Source organism: Pan paniscus, chromosome 6 (genome assembly GCF_029289425.2).
Source record: "Pan paniscus chromosome 6, NHGRI_mPanPan1-v2.0_pri, whole genome shotgun sequence".
Taxonomy (NCBI): Eukaryota; Metazoa; Chordata; class Mammalia; order Primates; family Hominidae; genus Pan; species Pan paniscus.
Window position 1 is genome coordinate 89194006 of NC_073255.2, and position 22228 is coordinate 89216233.

General features: G+C 49.0%; 1 protein-coding gene across 4 annotated transcripts in view; it reads left to right on the forward strand.

Moving 5' to 3' along the window:
• The window catches only part of LOC129398241 (huntingtin-interacting protein 1-like), a 79694-nt gene that overhangs the window by 45313 nt on the left and 12153 nt on the right, over positions 1-22228 (forward strand). For 3 of the 4 annotated variants that reach the window (XM_063605822.1, XM_063605824.1, XM_063605825.1), the window contains exons 10-25: positions 4352-4427; positions 4540-4680; positions 5445-5542; positions 6214-6286; positions 7705-7888; positions 9364-9452; positions 9849-9965; positions 10823-10924; positions 11472-11615; positions 12088-12223; positions 13107-13193; positions 13413-13520; positions 14044-14180; positions 18654-18764; positions 19844-19902; positions 20638-20731. In XM_063605822.1, the coding sequence (XP_063461892.1) occupies positions 4352-4427; positions 4540-4680; positions 5445-5542; positions 6214-6286; positions 7705-7888; positions 9364-9452; positions 9849-9965; positions 10823-10924; positions 11472-11615; positions 12088-12223; positions 13107-13193; positions 13413-13520; positions 14044-14180; positions 18654-18764; positions 19844-19902; positions 20638-20731 (1756 nt within the window). The remainder of the gene's footprint in view (positions 1-4351; positions 4428-4539; positions 4681-5444; positions 5543-6213; positions 6287-7704; positions 7889-9363; positions 9453-9848; positions 9966-10822; positions 10925-11471; positions 11616-12087; positions 12224-13106; positions 13194-13412; positions 13521-14043; positions 14181-18653; positions 18765-19843; positions 19903-20637; positions 20732-22228) is intronic. The other variant, XM_055115095.2, reaches the window with a different exon arrangement.

Sequence of the window (22228 nt, forward strand, 5' to 3'; positions counted from 1 at the left end):
CGATCTCTTGACCTTGTGATCTGCCCACCTCAGCCTCCCAAAGTGTTGGGATTACAGGCGTGAGCCACTGCACCCGACCTGAGGTCATCTTCATTCTAAGGTGATAAAGTGACAGAAAATAGCTCAGACAGAGGCAAATCTACCTATAGCTAGGGTAACTATTGGTTATCTAATAAATCCCATAGAAGCATATAGAAGAAAGAGATTTCATCCATTCATTAGTTGCCTGCTTATGCCCCAGACTTCATCCTCTTCTCTTTTCCGTCTCCCTAAGTTCTGGTCTTATAGCATTTATAGACTGATAACCCCTAAATATGCATCTCCAGCCAGACCTTACTTCTGAATGCCAGCCTCTTGTCCCCAATTTGACATCTGTATAGCATACTTAAATCTCAAACTGTACTTTAGGTTTTCTCAAAAAAAAAAAAAAAAAAAAAAAAAAAAAAAAAAACCTTTCTCTCTCCATTCTGTTTTTGTTTGTTTGTTTTTGTTTTTGTTTTTGAGACAGAGTCTCGCTCTGTCACCCAGGCTTGAGTGCGGTGGTGTGATCTTGGCTTACTGCAACCTCAGCCTCCCCATCTCCAGTGATTCTCCTGCCTCAGCCTCTTCAGTAGCTAGGATTACAGGCGCCCACCACCATGCCCGACTAATTTTTGTATTTTTAGTAGAGACAGGATTTCACCATGTTGGCCGGGCTGGTCTGGAACTCCTGACCTCAAGTGATCTGCCTCCCAAAGTGATGGGATTACAGGCGCGAGTCACTGTGTCCAGCCCCTCCCCATTCTTTTCTATCTCAACAAATACTGCCATCATCCATTTAGGCCAGAGATCTGGAAGTCACCATTTTCCTCATCCCCCATGTCCAATCCACTAGCAGGTTTGGTTGATACCCTACAAATATGACCTGCTTCTGAGGTGGGATGGGAGAGTGGACTCTGGAGGCAGGTCTTGGGCATCGGACCAAATTAAGGACAAGTAAAACAGGGAAAGGGCGGAAGCACCTCTGCATAAGACACACCCACCAGTGTGCAGTGACAGTTTACCATTGCTATGGCAACATCCGGAAGTTAGCGCCCCTTTCCATGGCAATAACCTGACAATCCGGAATTTACCACTTTTTTTCTAGAAATTTCTGCATAATCTGCCCCTTAATTTACATATGATTAAAAGTGGGTATAAATGTAGCAGCTACTATTCTGGGCTTACTGCGTATGGGGTAGCCCTGCTCTGCAAGGAACAGGACCTCCGCTGCTGGCTGTGCACTGCCGCCTCAATAAAAGTTGCTAACACCAGCCGGGTACAGTGGCTCATGCCTGTAATCCCAGCACTTTGGGAGGCCGAGGTGGGCAGATCACTTGAGGTCAGGAGTTCAAGACCAGCCTGGCCAACATGGTGAAACCCCGTCTCTACTAAAAAATTAGCAGGGCATGGTGGTGCACACCTGTAATCCCAGCTACTCGGGAGGCTGAGGCAGAAGAATCACTTGAACCCAGGAGGTGGAGGTTGCAGTGAGCCAAGATCACATCACTGCACTCAGGCCTGGGCGTCAGAATGAGATTCCATCTCAAAACAAAAACAAAAACAAAAGATCTTTACTTAGGCTGGGTGCAGTGGCTCACACCTGTAATCCCAGCACTTTGGGAGGCCGAAGCAAGTGGATCGCTTGAGGTCAGGAGTTTGAGAGCAGCCTGGCTAACATGATGAAACCCTGTCTCTACTGTAAATACAAAAATTAGCCCTGTAATCCCAGCTACTCAGGAGGCTGAGGCAGGAGAATTGCTTGAACTCAGGTGGCAGAGGTTGCAGTGAGCTGAGATCATGCCACTGCACTACAGCTTGGGCAACAGAGCAAGACTCCATCCAAAAAAAAAAGAAGGAAAGGAGGGGAGGGGAGGCGAAACCAGGCAAAAGGGAAGGATAATAGAGTGAGAGTTGGGAGGACAGAGGGGGCTGAGAAGGGCCTCCTGACTTAGCTGTGTAAAAGTGCACTCTCTTGTTTTTCCTGTTAATTTCCTCACCCTTGACCATAACTCCCAAATGCCAAGTTTCAGCTTCTCTGCCTGGTTCCCCAGGAGCAAGCGAAGGACAAGTGTGTGGTTGTACCCACCTCCTGGTACCCCTGTTCCATTTGAGAAGCCGAGTACATATTCTGTGATAAATGGCTTCTTTAGTCCAAGGAGACAGGCCCTGAGGCTGATTTCCTGGAATGTCAAATTCCGGTAGCTTGTGAAAGCAGTTGAGCCTATTACTGTTGGCTCTAAACCAGCAAGATGGGGATGTGTGGTCAGGTGATTTCATTTCCTTTCATTTGCTTCTAGCTTATAAAAACATCTCCCCTGAGTAGCCACTTTGCTGTTCCACACAGACACGGCTGCTGTCTGAGACCTCACTGTCCTTGAATTCAGGGGAAGCAGCAGTGATGTCACAGAGACAGAGACAGGCCTAAGTCTTGGGATCTGACAGGCTGTAACGAGACCCTGGGGGTTTCGTTTATTGGACTAAGCTGGAGAAAGTTCATTGTTGCAGGCCAAAGGATTTAAGGCCCATGTACCCCTTTCATCTCAGAATAGATGTAGTTAACTCCAGCTACTCAGGAGGCTGAGGTGGGAGGATCGCTTGAGCCCAGGAGGTTGAGATTGCAGCAAGCCTTGATCGTTCCACTGCACTTCAGCCTGGGTGACACAGCAAGACCTTGTCTCTAAAAAAATTAAAATAGGCCAAGCATGGTGGCTCTCGCCTATAATCCCAGCACTTTGGAAGGCCAAGGTGGGTAGATGGCTTGAGCCCAGGAGTTTGAGACCAGCCTGGACAACATAGAGAGACCCCATCTTTATCAAAAACACAAAAAAATTAGCCAGGTGTGGTGGCACACACCTGTACTCCCAGCTACTTGGAGGCTGAGGTGAGAGGATCCCTTGGGCCCAGGGAGGTCAAGGCTGCAGTGAGCTATGATTTTGCCACTATACTCCAGCCTGGGCAACAGACTAAGACCCAATCTCAAAAAAATATTTACAAATAGGCAGGGCACATTGGCTCACGCCTATAACCCCAACATTTTGGGAGGCCGAGATGGGCGGATCACCTGAGGTCGGGAGTTCGAAACCAGCCTGACCAACGTGGAGAAACCCCATCTGTACTAAAAATACAAAATTACCCAGGCATGATGGCACATGCTTGTAATCCCAGCAACTCAGCAGGCTGAGGCAGGAGAATCCCTTGAACCTGGAAGGTGGAGCTTGCAGTGAGCCAAGATCGCGCCATTGCACTCCAGCCTGGGCAATAAGAGCGACACTCCATCTCAAAAAATAAATAAACAAAATAAAAATGAAGAATATATAAGTCTGGATCCTCTCAGGTTTCTTGGTCTTCAGTGTTTAGATTCAAAATAGAGATTTGAGAATGAGAAAAAGATGTTGATTTTGCCAGATGTGGTGGCTCATGCCTGTAATCCCAGCACTTTGGGAGGCCAAGGCAGTAGGATTGCTTGAAGCCAGGAGTTTGAGACCAGCCTGGGCAACACAGCAAGAGCCTGTTTCTACCAAAAAATTAAAAATTAGCCAGGCATGGTGGTGCATCCCTGTAGTTCTAGCTACTCAGGAGGCTGAGGCAGAAGACTGCTTGAGCCCAGGAATTCAAGGCTGCAATGAGCTCTGATTGCACCACTGCACTCTAGCCTGGGTGACAGAGCAAGACCCTGCCTCTACAAAAAGAGAGAGAGAGAAAAAAAATATATTGGTTTCTTCATGTGCGTATCCACCCAAGATTAGGACATAGTACCAAACGATTGTAATTCTCCAAGTGTTTATTGAACGGCTGCCCTGTCCCTGGCATTATGGGAAACAGCTCAGCGGAGCTCAGTCCCCACTTCCCAGGAACTTATAATCTTAATTGTGGAGAGAACAAATAGTCCAAAAACAAAGAGAAGTAATGAAAGAAGAGAGCTACCTTTGTAGTAAAATTCCCTTCCCTTTTCCTATGGTTAGTTGGCTTATCCTCAGAGAAAGTCAATTTCTTTTAATGTTACTCTAAACCAAACACTCCTCGGAAGTTAAATCTGCAAAATAACAACATGTGTTCTACAGCAATGAAGAAATTAGCTTTTTGATCATCTACTCTTCCAAAGGATTTGTAGCATGAATTACTCTTTCCTCACCAGCAGGTCACTGAGGACCAGCTTTAAATAATCCTCCTCTGCAGCATCATCATTGAATCCCAGCACCATGGAGTTTATCTCCTTGACAGCCTGTGCCTTTGGGCTGGGGAGGGGGCAGGAAAGCCAGGTGGCTGCTCTGTCCCCTACGTGGGGCTGATGAAGACACCCAGCAGCCCTCAGGTCCTTCTCCACCCCTAGGTTGAAAGATCTGTTCTACCGCTCCAGCAACCTGCAGTACTTCAAGCGGCTCATTCAGATCCCCCAGCTGCCTGAGGTAAGCATGCCCAACCACACACCCTCGGCACTGCAGAGGCCCCAAGTACCCTCTTAAGGGCCGGCGGGGCCTGGCAAGCAAGCACTATTTGAGGATGTGTCTCCGTCTTCAGAACCCACCCAACTTCCTGCGAGCCTCAGCCCTGTCAGAACATATCAGCCCTGTGGTGGTGATCCCTGCAGAGGCCTCATCCCCCGACAGCGAGCCAGTCCTAGAGAAGGATGACCTCATGGACATGGATGCCTCTCAGCAGGTGAGGACCACTTGGGAGAGAAACTTGGCCTTTCCTCTCACCTGCAAGTACAGGGGAGAGGCTGGGGGAGACCCTGGCCAAAGCCCATTGACTCTAACCAGGTTCAGGCTTCTCTTCATTCACCTAGCACCAACCTAGGCTGAGCATCCTGCTCTGTGGCTCCCAGAAGGGTCATAAATGGGTGCAGTGGCTCACAGCTGTAATCCCAACACTTTGCAAGGCCAAGGTGGGAAGACTGCTTGAGGCCAGTTCAAGACCAGCCTGGGCAACATAGTAAGGCCCCATCTTTACAAAATTAGCCAGATGTGGTGGCACATACCTGTGGTCCCAGCTATGTGGGAAGCTGAGATGGGAGGATCACTTGAGCCTGGGAGGCCAAGGCTACAGTGAGCTGTTATCATGCCACTGCACTCCAGCCTAGGCAAGAGAACAAGAACCAGGCCCTAAAAATATAAATACATAAAATTAAAATAAAAAAATTGTCCAGGTATGGTGGCACACACCTATACTTCCAGCTACTCAGGAGGCTGAAACAGGAGGATCACTTGAGCCAGGAGTTGGAGGCTGCAGTGAGCTATGATTGCACCACTGTACTCTAGCCTGGGCAGTAGAGCGAGAACCTGTCTCAAAAAAATTAAAAAAATTAAACAGGTCTGAACCATTTAATTCGAGAAAGGGGGCATTCTCCCATATCACTCAACTGACCCACACACAGAATTCTCTGGCTCTCTGACTTATTCTCACTCCTTTTTGGTCAACCACAGAATTTATTTGACAACAAGTTTGATGACATCTTTGGCAGTTCATTCAGCAGTGATCCCTTCAATTTCAACAGTCAAAATGGTGTGAACAAGGATGAGAAGTGAGTCCAAGCTGGGTTCAAGCAGATGGTTCAGGAGCTAAGTTAAGCCATGGTCTGCCTCAAAACACTAACCAAAGAGGAATTCTTAATGATACTGGGGCTTCTTAGATACAGAACATCTTGAAGGGTTGGGGGCAATGGCTCATGCCTGTAATCCCAACATGTGGGGAGGATGAGGCAGGAGGATTTTTTAAGGCCAGGAGTTTAAGACCAAGCTTGGGCAACATAGCAAGATCCCATCTTTATTAAATAAAAGTAAAAAAATTAGCTGGGCAGGTGGTACACACCTGTAGTCCCAGTAACTCAGGAGGCTGAAGTGGGAAGATCATTTGAGCCTGGGATATCAAGGCTGCAGTGAGCTATGATCGTGCCACTACACTTCAGCCTGGGCGACAAAGCCAGACTGTCTCTAAAACAAAACCGAAAACACACACAAAAAAGGAATGTCTTGACCCTCAAATATTGGCCCCTTTAATCTCAGAAGAAAATCAATAACCATGGATTTATGAGTATTAGATTAGTATCTGGTAACATTTAGAGTATAATTTATGGCATTTCTAAGAATTGTCCCCAAATTAATACCAGCTTTTAATTTCCTCCCCTGAGCTCACAATTAAAAACAGAGGGATAGAAGCACTATGGAAGGAAACTCATTCCCTTTCTCTTCCCAGGGACCACTTAATTGAGCGACTATACAGAGAGATCAGTGGATTGAAGGCACAGCTAGAAAACATGAAGACTGAGGTATAACTTGGATCTGCTCTGCCTTTGCGCTTCACCAAAACACGGTAGATTTGAATGTTAAATTTGCATCACACTGGCCAGGCACAGTGGCTCACACCTGTAATCCTAGCACTTTGGGAGGCCAAGGCAGGAGGATTACCTGAGGTCGGGAGTTCGAGACCAGCCTGGGCAACAGGGTGAAACCCCCGTCTTCAATAAAAATGCAATAATTAGCCGGGTGTGTTGGCAGGCACCTGTAATCCCAGCTACTCGGGAAGCTGAGGCATGAGAATTGCTTGAACTTGGGAGGCAGAGGTTGCAGTGAACTGAGATCGTGTCACTGCACTCCAGCCTGGGCGATAGAACAAGACTCTGTCTCAAAAAAAAAAAAAAAAAAAAATTGCATCAGCTAGACAGTTTTTGGACCACATCCTTAGGGTAGGTTAATTAGTAGAAACAAGCCAGGCGTGGTGGTGCGCACCTGTGATCCCAGCTACTCAGGAGGCTGAGGTAGGAGGATCACTCAAGCCCAGGAGTTTTGAATCCAGCCTGGGCAACATAGCGAGACCTGTGTCTCTAAAACCAAATAAAAACTGGTAGAAATGCTAAATCCAAAAGAACCAGGTCTTCCCGTGTTCTCTGTCATAATGCATTTCCATTTTACATGCCATGAGGACAGCATTTAGGCCAGGCCCAGTATCCATGTGATTGATACCCAGAGATGACCTTGGTCCCCACGAGGCTGAGAAGCTGTGGAAAACAAGACCAGACCTTCTCACATGGCGATAAGGAGAGATTGGTTTGCCGGGCACAGTGGCTCACGCCTGTAACCCCAGCACTTTGGAAGGCTCAGGCAGAAGGATCACTTGAGCCCAGCAGTTCAAGACTAGCTTGGGCAACATAGCAAGACCCCATCTCTACAAAAAACTTTTTAAAAATTAGCTGGGCATGGTGGTGCATACCTGTAATGCCAGCTACTTGGGAGGCTGAAGCTAGAGGATCTCTTGAGCCCAGGAGGTTGAGGCTGCAGGGAGCCATAATCACCTCACTGCACTCCAGTCTAGGTGATAGTGATACCCTGTCCCTCCCCTCCCCCAACCGCCAAAAAAAAAAAGAGAAGAGACAGCTGTGAGCAATGTTGGTGGTATATTAACAACCGCCCCTCACAGTGGCTGGTCAGGTGACTTTACCCACAGGGACAGCCACTGCTACCCCCAGCCACTCTAAAGAGGACCACAATTCCCCGGCCATCATCCCCTGTTATTGTTGTTGATTGAGGGGCTCCTAATGACCAGATGGTACAACCCTCCTGGGACGTGGAGAGTTGACTTAGGGGAATCGGGTATTTACTTGAAAGCATGGTAGGACCCGCTTCTCCGGCCCATGCCCGTGACCCGTGGCAGTGGGCGGTTGGCCTCATGACCGGAGTCCCCCCACAGAGCCAGCGGGTTGTGCTGCAGCTGAAGGGCCACGTCAGCGAGCTGGAAGCAGAGCTGGCCGAGCAGCAGCACCTGCGGCAGCAGGCGGCCAATGACTGTGAATTCCTGCGGGCAGAACTGGACGAGCTCAGGAGGCAGCGGGAGGACACCGAGAAGGCTCAGCGGAGCCTGTCTGAGATAGAAAGTGAGTGGTGGGTGGGGGCGGGGGCGGGGGCGGGCCCCGGGGGCAGGCGCGGGCAGCAGAGCCCAGCTGGACTCAGGATGCGGCACAGAGGCTGGGTGGGGGAGACCCAGACTGTCTTTCTAGAAACAGCTAGGAATGCCAGCTCTTAGCCTCAGTCCAGAGGGCGGGTTTGAGTCCTGCAGGCACAAAGCTGTGTGTGAGGCACCGCTGAGCATAGAGATGGGAAATACAGAAGACAGCACTGAAGTCCTTGCCCTGGGCAGTGGATACTAAGGGAGAAGGAGAGAGGATTGAGGTCCTAACAAAGAAATTGACATAAAAGCTGAGGGCACAGTGGCACATGCCTGTAATCCTAGCACTCTGGGAGGCCAGGATGGAAGGATTGCTTGAGGCCAGGAGTTCAAGACCAACCCGGGCAACATAGCAAGACCCCATCTCTAGAAAAAATAAAAAAGATTAGTGGTGGCACGTGCCTGTAGTCCCAGCTACTCTTGAGGCTGAGACAGGAGGATCGCTTGAGCCCAGGAATTCAAGGCTGCAGTGAGCTGATTGCACCACTGCACTCCGGCCTCTGCAACAGAGAGCCTTGTCTCTAAAAAATTTCAAATAAATTTTTTAAAAAGCTGAAAGCCCCCATAGAATAAATGCCATGTATGTAAGTGCTGAAGAGGCATGAATCCCTGGCTTGATTATTTATTTGTTTTATTTTTTTGAGGTGGAGTCTCACTCTGTTGCCCAGGCTGTAATGCAGTGGTGTGATCTGGGCTCACTGCAACCTCTACCTCCCAGGTTTAAGCGATTGTCCTGCCTCAGCCTCCCGAGTAGCTGGGATTACAGGCACACACCACCATGTCCAGCTGATTTTTGTATTTATAGTAGAGATGGGGTTTCACCATGTTGGTCAGGCTGGTCTTGAACTCCTGACCTCAGGTGATCCACCCACCTTGGCCTCCCAAAGTGCTGGGATTATAGGCATGAGCCACCTCGCTTGGCCCCTGGCTTGATTTTTAACTAGTTGAATTCTTTTTAAAGATGACTTCCTGGAGAAGTTTGTATAAGTAGGACTTTCAAGGGAGAAAAGCATATATGCATTCCTAAATCAAAGGAAGATCTTTGGCCGGGCACAGTGGCTCATGCCTATAATCCCACTGAGGTGGGAGGATCACCTGAGCCCAGGAGTTTGAAACCAGCCTGGAAAACATAGTGAGACCCTGTCTCTACAAAAATTAGCCGGGTGTGGTGGCGTGTGCCCATGAACCCAGCTACTCAGGAGACTGGGGTGGGAGGATGACTTGAGCCCAAGGAGGTCGAGGCTGCAGTGAGCAGTGATTGTGCCACTGCACCCCAGCCTGGGTGACAGAGCAAGACTGTCTCAAAACAAAACAAGGAGGACCTTCTAGGGACCCTGGCTCATTGCAAGGAAGGCAAGGGTCCCTGCTAGGTTAGACTCCTCACCTTGGTCCTTTACAATACAGGGAAAGCTCAAGCCAATGAACAGCGATATAGCAAGCTAAAGGAGAAGTACAGCGAGCTGGTTCAGAACCACGCTGACCTGCTGCGGAAGGTAAGACCCTCAGCCCCTGTCACCATCCTGCAGGCCCTGCACCTCTAGGGAGAGAGCGGCTCAGGCCTGTGGCTTCCCCGGGGCCAGCAACCCCTACATTGATCTCTAAGGCATTGCCGTCATCTCGGGAACCACACCTTTTCAGGCTTCCTTGCCTCTGTGTCTTGGGCTGTGTCCTGGGTGCCAATCCCATGTAGGTCACCCACCTTCTTTATTATTTTGTAAATATTTGAGCATCAAGCATCTGAAGGTGATGGCTCTGTTCCGGCTGTGGGTAGGAAAGTGATTCCCGTGTCTGACTCTAGGGCGCGCACAGCCTGAGTATGATTGTCCTAGCAGGAGGATGTCCTCTAAGTCTGGGATCTCCTGGGTCAAGACACTGTTCTTCTTTTGCAGAATGCAGAGGTGACCAAACAGGTGTCCATGGCCAGACAAGCCCAGGTAGATTTGGAACGAGAGAAAAAAGAGCTGGAGGATTCGTTGGAGCGCATCAGTGACCAGGGCCAGCGGAAGGTGAGTGGGACGAGGAGCACTCGGGAAATGAGGGAGGGGGCTGTTGAGTTGGTGGCGGGGGCTTTGTGGCCTTCTGCTCCAAGGGCAGTTCTGTGGGTCGGTTGGCATCACACAGCAGGGAGCACACCATGGTGGCCACACAGAACAGCAAAACACCGTCACCAGTGCATACACGAAGTAATGGAAGGACCCAAGTTGCCTGGGGTTAATCAGCAAAGGCTTTCCAAGGATGAGGCTGGTGGAGAGTTTGAGGAAAGGAAAACACATGGGTAGCAGAGAGAGAGGGATGAGCGTTTTTTTGTTTTTTTGTTTTGTTTGTTTGTTTGGTTTTTGAGACGGCAGTAATCCCAGGACTTTGGGAGGCTGGGGGGGGGGCGGTGCGGATCACCAAGTCAGGAGTTCGAGACCAGCCTGGCCAATATGGTGAAACCCCATCTCTACTAAAAATACAAAAGTTAGCCAGGTGTGATGGCGTGTGCCCGTAGTCCCAGCTGCTTGGGAGGCTGAGGCACGAGAATCTCTTGAACCTTGGAGGTGGAGGTTGCAGTGAGCTGAGACTGCACCACTGCACTCCAGCCTGGGCAACAACAGCGAGACTCCGTCTCAAAAATAAATAAATAAATAAATAAATAAATAAATAAATAAATAATAAAAAATCCTTCCTTGACATTCCACATTTTCAGTACACTCTGGGGTCTTGCCTCCTCCTCCCACAACCTGCACTTTTTTGGGGGGGTGTAACTTACATACAGTAGAGTTTACAGATCTCTTGTTGATCGCTTGGGACATTTTTACATTTTTATATTCTTTGTCACTGCCACCCAGATCAGAGTCCCTCTGTTTTTCTTCTCTTTCAGACTCAAGAACAGCTAGAAGTTCTAGAGAGCTTGAAGCAGGAACTTGCCACAAGCCAACGGGAGCTTCAGGTTCTGCAAGGCAGCCTGGAAACTTCTGCCCAGGTAAATACCTCCTTTTTTTTTTTTTTTTTTGGAGATAGAGTCTTCTTCTGTCACTCAGGTTGGAATGCAGTGGTGCGATCGCAGCTCACTGCAGCTTCCACCTCCCTGGGCTCAGGTGATTCTCCCCACTTAGCCCCCCGAGTAACTGGGACTACAGGCACATACTCCTACACCTGGCTAGTTTTTGTATTTTCTTTGGTAGAGACGGGGTTTCACTGTGTTGCCCAGGCTGGTCTCGAACTGCAGGGCTCAAGTGATCCTCCCACCTCAGCCTCCTAAAGTGCTGGGATTACAGACATGAGCCTTCATGCCCAGCCTCCTTTCTTGCCCCACCCCTGGCTTTGGCGTTGCTGTCATCCACCATCCTTGGCCTGGCCAAGTCAGCCCCCACTGCAATCAGTGTGTCCCCGGGAGGGAATCAGAGTGGCAGGTTAAAGAGCCATCACCTTCCCAGTCCTTGCAACCCGGTGGTGGGTTGGACCTCTGGGAAGTAGGGACTGTTTAACTCAACCAGCGTCTCCCTCTTTCCTTGTGGTCACCTTTGCAGTCAGAAGCAAACTGGGCAGCCCAGTTCGCCGAGCTAGAGAAGGAGCGGGACAGCCTGGTGAGTGGCGCAGCTCATAGGGAGGAGGAATTATCTGCTCTTCGGAAAGAACTGCAGGACACTCAGCTCAAACTGGCCAGCACAGAGGCAAGTCACGGACACGGACACGAGCGAGCACCTGTGAATTCCCACCGAGGGCCTCTGCGCATGCACGGAGGCTGGGAGGACCCCGGGGCTGCTGAGAAGGGGTTTGGGGCCTTGGCCTGGTTGTGCAGACATTCTGTAGGTGTAATGCCAGCAGGCCCTGCATTGCCTGCAGAGTCCATGAGGGAAAGCAAACTGCTGTCTTTTTTGTATGAGAAGAGAAGTTTGGCATCTCCTCCCAGCCATGAGAAGCGGGCGCAGTGATCCATCCCCACAGCCTCTGTGGGCAGCCGCACATCGTGGGCAGCCGCACCCTGTGCACACAGTTAAAGCGCCTTTCTCTGTCTCAGGCTTACTGGCTTGGACCTCATTGGCCATGACTTGAACTAAGATGCTAAGAGCCCCAGCCAGGTCATCCTGCTCAGGTTCATTATGGAGTCTAGGGCAGACTCTCACCTCCCTGGACCATTTTTAGGAATCTATGTGCCAGCTTGCCAAAGACCAACGAAAAATGCTTCTGGTGGGGTCCAGGAAGGCTGCGGAGCAGGTGATACAAGACGCCCTGAACCAGCTTGAAGAACCTCCTCTCATCAGCTGCGCTGGGTCTGCAGGTACATTTGCAGTTGCCCAGCTGGCAGGGGCCAGGTCCTTACAGCCTGAGACTCTGTTGATGTTGAATCTCATGTGAGACTTAGCTCAGGGGCTCTCAGCCCAGCAGCATGTCAGCATTACCTTAGGGGTGCCCAGGCCCCATCCTAGATCAGTTACATGTGGAAACTCTGTGCATTAGTGCCTATACACTAGTATTTTAGTATTTTCTTCCCCCCACCCACCCTTTTTGAGATAGGGTCTTACTCTGTTGCTCAGGCTAGAGTGCAGTGCCGTGGCTCACTGCAACCTCCGCTTCCTGGGCTCACACAATCCTCCCCACTCATTCTCCCAAGTAGCTGGGACTACAGGCACGCAACACCACGCCCAGCTAATTTTTGGTTTCGGTTTGTTGCTCAGACTGGTCTTGAAGACCTGGGCTCAGGCTATCCACCCACCTTGGCCTCCCAAAGTGCTGGGATTACAGGCATGAGCCACCATGCCTGGCCTTGGCTAATTTTTTAATTTTTGGTAGAGACGAGGTCTCACTCTATTGCCCAGGATGGTCCCAAACTTCTGAACTCCCACCTTGGCCTCTCAAAGTGCTGGAATTACAGGCATGAGACACCACGCCAGGCCCAGCAGTAGTATTTTCTAAAGCCCCCAGGTGTGATAGCCACTGCTTTAGACAGTGGGTCACACTGATAAAACACCCACCAGGAGCAGACAATTCTGTTTCTCTAAGGAAAAAACTATGGTCTGAATCAAGAGGTGATTACTCATGAACTTCACGTCTAGGCAGGAAGCTTACCCACTAGGTAAGCTCCTCCATTCAGTGCTTAATTAACGAGGATGAAGCCAGCTATGAGAACTTGCTCTGACCTTGCCCTGTGTTCCCTCTCACAGATCACCTCCTCTCCACGGTCACATCCATTTCCAGCTGCATCGAGCAACTGGACAAAAGCTGGAGCCAGTATCTGGCCTGCCCAGAAGGTAAGAATGGCCAAGGACAGTCTCTGTCGGCTAGTGACGGCCAGACAGGGTTCAGAAGCACCTGAATGCGGGGATAGTGACAGGTCCCTCTGCATCAAGAAAGGCATGTAGGCAACTCATACAAGAAAGGCATGTAGGCAACCCATAAAACGGGAGGAGAGGGTATGAAAGTGTCTCCATCAACCAGACCTGAGAAACTTCTCTTTCCAATCCTGGCAGACATCAGTGGACTTCTCCATTCCATAACCCTGCTGGCCCACTTGACCAGTGACGCCATTGCTCATGGTGCCACCACCTGCCTCAGAGCCCCACCTGAGCCTGCCGACTGTGAGTACTGGGGCATGAGGGGCTGTTCATGGACCAGGGGAGCAGGGGGCCTTTAAAAGTCTCTGTTGGGCCGGGCGCAGTGGCTCATGCCTGTAACTCCAGCACTTTGGGAGGCTGAGGCGGGCAGATCACTTGAGGTCGGGAGTTCAAGAACAGCCTGGCCAACATGGCAAAAACCCATCTCTACTAAAGATACAAAAACGATGGGCCAGATGCAATGGTTCATGCCTGTAATCGCCGTAACACTTTGGGAGGACGAGGTGGGCAGATCACCTGAGGTCAGGAGTTCGAGACCAACCTGGCCAACATGGCGAAACCCCGTCTCTACTAAAAATACAAAAATTAGCCGGGCATGGTGGCGCACCCGTAATCCCAGCTACTTGGGAGGCCAAGGCAGGAGAATCGCTTGAACTCAGGAGGTGGAGTTTGCAGTGAGCCGAGATGGCGCCACTGCACTCCAGCCTGGGCAACAAGAGCGAGACTCCATCTCAAAAAAAAAGTGTCTATTGCCTTGTATCTCCAGCACTGACCGAGGCCTGTAAGCAGTATGGCAGGGAAACCCTCGCCTGCCTGGCCTCCCTGGAGGAAGAGGGAAGCCTTGAGAATGCCGACAGCACAGCCATGAGGAACTGCCTGAGCAAGATCAAGGCCATCGGCGAGGTACTTGGAGTAGTATCATTGAGGAGCATTGTTATTCTTCTGGGTGTGCATGCTGGTGAATGGCCAGGGAATCGGTGATGTTCTGAGCTAGTTCTTTCTGCACTTATAACTTGATTCTAGAAAGAGATTGTTAAAATTGGAAAATCTGGCCAGGTGCAGTGATTTATGCGTGTAATCCCAGCACTTTGGGAGGCTGAGTCAGGAGGATCACTTGAGGCTAGACGGGATGGCTCATGCCTGTAATCCCAGCACTTTGGGAGGCTGAGGTGGGCAGATCACTTGAGGTCAAGAGCTAGAGACCAGCCTGGCCAACAGGGTGAAACCCTGTCTCTGCTAAAAATACAAAAATCAACCCAGCATAGTGGTGCATGCCTATAATCCCAGGTACTGGGAGGTGGAGTCAAGAGAATTGCTTGAACCCAGGAGGTGGAGGTTGCAGTGCACCGAGATCATGCCATTGCACTCCAGCCTGGGCATAAGAGTGAGATCTATCTCAAAAAAAAAAAAAAAAAAAAAAAATAGGATCACTTGATCCCAGAAGTTTGAGACAGGCCTAGGCAACAAAATGAGACCCTGTCTCTTTAAAAACTAAAAAAAAAAATTTTTAAAGGAAAAACCTCCTGAAGGACTTTCCAGCTATATTTAATTCACTGGCTGTTAGCTGAGAATCTACTTACTATGTTGTCATCATTACACTAGGCAATATCAAAGAAGTATAGGCAGCTCCCCTGTCTCTGAGGATTTTTCTCTAGGTGGGCAGGTAATACCCAAAATGGAAATAACACTGTGTTCATTCATTTACTAAAGATGTAGTGCCGAGCATGGTGGCTCACACCTGTAATCCCTGCACTTTGGGAGGCCGAGGCAGGAGGATCACTTGAGGCCAGGAGTTCAATATCGGCCTAGGCAACATAGTGAGACCCTGTCTCTACAAAATAAAATTTTTTTAAAAAATTAGACAGGCGTGATGTCACGCACCTGTAGTCCCAGCTACTCGGGAGGCTGAGGCAGGAGGATCGCTTGAGCCCAGGATTTGGAGGCCACAGTGAGCTATGATTGTGCCACTGCACTCCAGCCTAGGCAACAGAGTGAGACCCTGCCTCTGCTATAAATAAATATGTCCTGTATACCAGAAATTGGGTTAAGTATATATAGGGACAGGGAAGACATGGACAATATGGAAAAGAAAAATAAGAAAACCATTTCTATGCAGTACAGTTTTTTTTCATTTTTTCCCCAGTGTTATGAATTGGAATATATTGGTTAAGATACAAGGATAGGGCCAGGCACGGTGGCTCACGCCTGTAATCCCAACATTTTGGGAGGCCGAGGCAGGTGGATCACCTGAGGTCAGGAGTTCTAGACCAGCCTGGCCAACATGGCAAAACCCGTCTCTACTAAAAATACAAAAAATTAGCCAGGCGTGATGGTAGGCGCCTGTAATCCCAGCTACTTAGGAGGCTGGGGCAGGAGAATCACTTGAACCTGGGAGGCTGAGGTTGCAATGAGCTAAGATCGTGCCTTTGCACTCCAACCTGGGCAACAGGAGCGAAACTCCACTCAAAAAATAAATGAAAAATAAAAGCCATGAGGATAGAATGTCTAATTGGAGTTCCAGAAGAAGATAATAAAAAGACCACATCCAGCCAAGGTGGGTGGATCAATTGAGGCCAGGAATTTGAGACCAGCCTGGGCAACTTAGTGGCGCCCTGTCTCTACAACAAATTTAAAAATTGGCCGGATGTCATGGTGAGCACTTTTGGTCCCAGCTACTCAGGAGGCTGAGGCAGGAGGATCACCTAAGCCTGGGAGCTCAAGACTGCAGTGAACCGTGTACTCTTCAGTGAATTGCAGAGTGTGCTCTGCAGAGTGGTTCACCTGCAGTGAACCACTGTACTCCAGCCTGGGTGACAGAGTAAGACCCTGTCTCTAAAAAGAAAAAATAAAAAGATCAGGGCCAGGTGTGGTGGCTCACGCCTGTAATCCCAGCACTTTGGGAGGCTGAGGTGGGTGGATCACTTGAGGCCAGGAGTTTGAGACCAGCCTGGCCAATATAGTGAAACTCCATCTCTATTAAAAATACAAAATTAGCCAGGTGTGGTGGCTAATTTTGTAATCCCAGCACATACCTGTAATCCCAGCTACTTGAGAGGCTGAGGCAGGATAATCCTTTGAGCCTGGGAGGCGGAGGCTGCAGTGAGCCGAGATTGCGCCACTGCACTCCAGCCTGGGCGACAGAGTGAGACACTGCCTCAAAAAAAAAAAAAAAAAAAAAAAAATTATCATCTACATCTTTGCCTCCCTAAATAATAGAGTTAGTTTCACATGATATAGACTACAGGTAAATGGAGTCCTACTGTATATATTCTTCTACAACTCGCTTTTTCACTCCACATTCTGTGAGATTAATCCAAGAAGATAAATTCATTTTCACTGCTCTCTCATTATCTATTGTGTGAATATCGCTTAATTCATCCGTCTGTTCTCTTGGTGATGGACACTTGGGTTATTTCCAGTTTGGGTTGTTATTAATTTGCCCCTATGATCATATATGCACACATGTCAGTTTCTCTAGAGTATATACGTAGAATCAGAATTACTAGGTATTAGGATGAATCTCACACATAGAATGTTGAGTGAAAAATCAAGTCATGGAAAAATATATACAGTAGGATTCCTTTTATATAAAGACTCAAACATTCAAACTTAATAGGGATGCATCTATGTGGAGTTAAAAAATAATAATAATAAGACAAGCCAGGCATAGTGGCACATGTCTGAAAATCCCAGCACTTTGGGAGGCCGGAGCGGGAGGATCACTTGAGGCTAGGAGTTTGATACAGCCTGGGCTACAAAGCAAGACTCTGACTCTACAAAAAAGTTTAAAAGTTAGCAGAGCCTAGTGGTGTGTGCCTGTTGTCCCAGCTACTCAGGAGGCTGAGGCAGGGAGGATCACTTGAGCCCAGGAGTGGGAGGCTGCAGTGAGCTATGATCGCACCACTGCACTCTAGCCTGGGCAACAGGCTTTTATGTTTTGTCTTTAAAAAATAAAAATAAAATAAGACACAACAACCACTCTCTTGAATTCTGTGTCTCTTGGGGTAGAAGGCAGGGAGTAAGGGAGATAGAATCAGGGCACATACAAGTTCAAATAGGATTCCAAAGGTATTGATGTTTCTTACAGCATTCCTTAAGTTTTAAGTTGGGTGGTGGGTAACATGCGTCTTTATTCTTATCCTTTGAACCATTCATATATATTTTATACCTTAGTATGTATAACACATCATGTTTTAAAAATCATAGGCTTTGCTGTTTGTCAGACCTTAGTTCAAATCCCTGCCCTGCCATTTGTTACCATAACTGTGGTCAAGACGTTCTACCTCTGATCCCTGGCTTCCTATCTGCACAGTAGGAATAATACCCGCCTCATATGATCACCGTGGAAGCAAAGTTAAGTCAGGGTCAAAGTGGAAGGTATCATCTGTGTTTGAAAAAGTTGTAGGCCAGGTATAGTAATTCAATCCCAGCACATTGGGAGGCCAAGACAGGAGGATCACTTGAGCCCAGGAATTCAAGACCAGCCTGGGCAACATAGTGAGACCCCATCTCTATTAAAAAAAAAAAAAAAAAACAATTATCCGGGCTTGGTGGTGCACCTCTGTACTCCCAGCTACTCTGGTGGTAGAGGTGGGAGAATTGCTTGAGCATGGAAGGTCGAGGCTGCAGTGAGCTATGATCATGCCACTGCACTCCATCTCTGGTGACAGGGCAAGACTGTGTCTCAAAAAAATAAAAAATTAGGGCCAGGCGTGGTGGCTTACACCTGTAATCCCAGCACTTTGGGAGGCTGAGGCAGGAGGATTACCTGAGGTCAGGAGTTTGAGACCAGCCTGGGCAAAATAGTGAAACCCATCTCTACTAAAAATATAAAAATTAGCTGGGCATGGTGGTGCAAACCTGCAATCCCAGCTACTTGGGAGGCTGAGGCAGGATAATCCCTTGAGCCTGGGAGGCGGAGGCTGCAGTGAGCCGAGATTGTGCCACTGTACTCCAGCCTGGGCAACAGATTGAGACTCTGTCTCAAAAAAAAAAAAAAAGAAAAGAAAAGAAAAGAAAGAAAGCAAAAGAAAAAGAAAAATTGTAAAAAAATACCTCCTGTGTAGCTAGTACAATTGACACTGCACAACTAAGGGACTGGGGTCTTAGTGGTGGCGGAATGGCCTTGCAGGGGGAGGCAGCGATGGCATTCTGGAAGGAGGTGGATCCTGAGTGAGGAGGAGCATGAGGTTCCAGAGTTCGTGTCACAGAGAGGACAAGATGCGGTCTGCAAAAGACCCCCCCACAACCCCTGTGGCTTGCAGAAGGTGTTTGCTGGGTTGCCTCCTGCCTTGCCATCTTGTAAGGGTTACAGATGGCAGAGGAGAAGAGACAGGAGGCCCCAAGGTCAGTTCAGCCTTTGTGATGTGTTCACAGGAGCTCCTGCCCAGGGGCCTGGACATCAAGCAGGAGGAGCTGGGGGACCTGGTGGACAAGGAGATGGCGGCCACTTCAGCTGCTATTGAAACTGCCACGGCCAGAATAGAGGTAGGAGGTTCCTGCAGGATCTCCTGAAACGATGCCTTTGCAGCTGCCCTTCTGCAACACTGCTCATTAGACATGTCACAGTCGTTCATTAAGGCCATGGCAACCCCCTAAGACAGAAACCAGAATTTGCCAGGCACAGTGGCTCATGCCTGTAACCCCAGCACCTTGGGAGGATCACTTGAGTCCAGGAGTTTGAGACCAGCCTGGACATCATAGCAAGACCCCACCTCTACAAAAGATAAAATAATTAGCTGGGCATGGTGGTGCATGCTTATAGTCCCAGCTACTCCAGAGGCTGCAGGAGGATCACTTGAGCCCAGGAATTGGAGGCTACAGTGAGCCATGATTGCACCACTGCACTCTAGCCTGGGTGAGAGAGTGAGACCCTGTCTGTAAAAATGTTTTTAAATTATAAAAAAAAAAAAAAGAGAGACCAAAATCTGAACTCGCTCGTTTTTCTGAGTGATAGAAAATGAGAAGGTCCTCACGAGAGAAGGTCCGCATGAGAGAAGGTGATTAGTTTCCTCAAGAATCAGATACTTTGGTGTCAGAATATCCTGGGTTCTGGCCAGGCGTGGTGGCTCACGCCTGTATTCCCAGCACTTTGGGAGGCCGAGGCAGGCAGATCATGAGGTCAGGAGTTTGAGACCAGCCTGGACAACATGGTGAAACCCGGTCTCTACTAAACATACAAAAATTAGCTGGGCGTGGTGGCGCGTGCCTGTAATCCCAGCCACTCGGAAGGCTGAGGCAGGAGAATCACTTGAACCCAGGAGGCGGAGGTTGCAGTGAGCCGAGATCGTACCGCTCACTCCAGCCTGGGTGACAGAGTGAGACTCCATCTCAAAACAAAACAAAATGACACGGATCACAGAGCCAGCCCACTGCAGCTGCACTCTCCCTGAATAGGTTAGAGTCTGGATTCTTTTCTGACTCTCTCAAGAATGTGGGCAGGGACTTGGGGACTTCCAGATTCAGGTTTCCCAGCTACCACACGATGTTGGACTGAAAGTATAGTAAGACATTAGTGGATCCTTAATATTCAAGGCACATTTAGAAACCATGCTTCTTTTTCACAGGAGATGCTCAGCAAATCCCGAGCAGGAGACACAGGAGTCAAATTGGAGGTGAATGAAAGGTCGGTCTGAGCGGCATGGTGGGACCTAGGGGAGCAGGATCTGTCTTCCTGACATTGGTCTATACTTTGCATACTTATTAGGGAATTAGAGGAGAGCAGTAGCAGCCACGGGGAAGGGCTGAGTTGATGTAATCATCAATAACAGTATTAATGATGACAGCAGTATTGCTGTTTCACTATAGAAGAAAAGAAACCCCGGGCCGGCGCGGTAGCTCCCGCCTGTAATCCCAGCACTTTGGGAGGCTGAGGAGGGAGGATCACCTGAGGTCGGGAGTTCGAGACCAGCCCGCCCAATGTGGTGAAAAGTCGTCTTTACTAAAAATACAAAAATTAGCCAGGCGTGGTGGTGCATGCAGCATGTAATCCCAGCTACTTTGGAGGCTGAGGCAGGAGAATCACTTGAACCCGGGAGGTGGAGGTTGCAGTGAGCCAAGATCGTGCCTCTGCACTCTAGCCTGGGCGACAGAGCAAGACTCTGTCTCAAAAAAGAAGAAAAGAAGTCCTAGGAATCACAATTTCACTATTCCTTACGATGGAGACCCACAATTAGATCTCTCTCACTCCCCAGCCTCTCCTTCGGTGCCTCCCCGCAGAATGTTCCAGCAACCTCAGCACCCTTCTTACCTCCCTTTCCCATTCCAAGCTTGCCTTTGGCTAGGAGTGGGGAAGAGAACCGTCATGTTCATTGATCTTGGATCTTGATCTCAGTGTATCCTCGACTTGTTTGTTTGGCAGGATCCTTGGTTGCTGTACCAGCCTCATGCAAGCTATTCAGGTGCTCATCGTGGCCTCTAAGGACCTCCGGAGAGAGATTGTGGAGAGCGGCAGGGTGAGCGTGGGTGTGGGCCCTGGGCAGGAAGAGGAGGCATTGGTGACAGACTCCCGCTCCAACGGACTCTGTGATGATGCCGTCTTACTCTGTGTGTCCACCTGAGCACAGAGCAGCCACTCCTGTAGATATCAGCAGAGGCCCTGGGGAGAAGTCAGAGCTCCAGGACCTCCCCAGAGGGTGGCCAGGCATGTGTCCCAACTCCAGCTCCCTTCGCACAGGCAGACATTGTTGGAACTTGCTGTGGGAGCCCTTTTTACATTGCAAACCTGGGTACTCTGAGGGGGACATGAGGACTTTTGCAAAAGAAGCAGATCCTGAATGCCAACTTGAGACTGGCTTTTCACAGGGAGTTCGGCCTAATCTGTTTCTAACAGCAGAGTCAACTCACCCTTACAAATAGACTCTGCTGTCAGCCTCTTATCAACGCACCACTTCGTGGTCTCACACCTTTGCTGGGATTATCATCATCTTGTTTTTTTCTCATTTCCCCATATGCCGCCACAGCTTGGGAGGCGTAAGTCCAGGGGAGGGGTTAATGAGCCTGAGAACGGTGCCATAAAGCAAGCAGCCAGGCCTGCTTTGCTGGTGCCTTTTATCTTCCTGAGAGCTGATGTTTTCTGTTTCTAAAATAGAAAGATGGACTGGACAAGGATTATCTGCAGATTCTCAGACTATCAGACACTTCCAAAGCATAAAAACATTTTTCAAATCCAAGTAGAAATTTTTTTTTTAATGTATTCACTGTGTAGTCTCCTTTTTTTGGCAAATCGCAGAGTGGCTAGACTCTTTTCAGATCATAACTTATTCATATGAGAATATTTATTCTTATATATACAATACAGAAATGTCATGGTATGGTAGAAATGCTACAGGCTTTGGAGTCAGAAAAGCCCAAGATTTACTTCCATTGATTTCCTGCATGACCTTGGGAAAAGTCTTTTTGTTTGTTGTTTTGTTGTTTTGGGTTTTTTGTTTGCTTGTTTGTTTGTTTTTGAGACTGAGTCTCGCTCTGTCGCCAGGCTAGAATGCAGTGGTGCAATCTCGGCTCACTGCAACCTCTGCCTCCTGGGTTCAAGCGATTCTCCTGCCTCAGCCTCCCGAGTAGCTGGGATTACAGGCACACACCACGCCCAGCTAATTTTTGTATTTTTAGTAGAGACGGAGTTTCACCATGTTAGACAGGATGGTCTCAATCTCTTGACCTCATGATCTGCCCGCATTGGCCTCGCAAAGTGCTGGGATTACAGGCGTGAACCACCGCGCCCAGCCAGGGTTTTGTTTTGTTTTGTTTGAGACAGAATCTCGCTCTGTTGCTCAGGCTAGAGTGCAGTGACGCGATCTCGGCTCACTGCAACCTCCGCCTCCTAGGTTCAAGTGATTGTCCTGCCTCAGCCTCCTGAGTAGCTGGGATCACAGGCACCCACCACCACACCTAGCTAATTTTTGTATTTTTAATAGAGACAGGGTTTCACCATGTTGCCCAAGCTGGTCTTG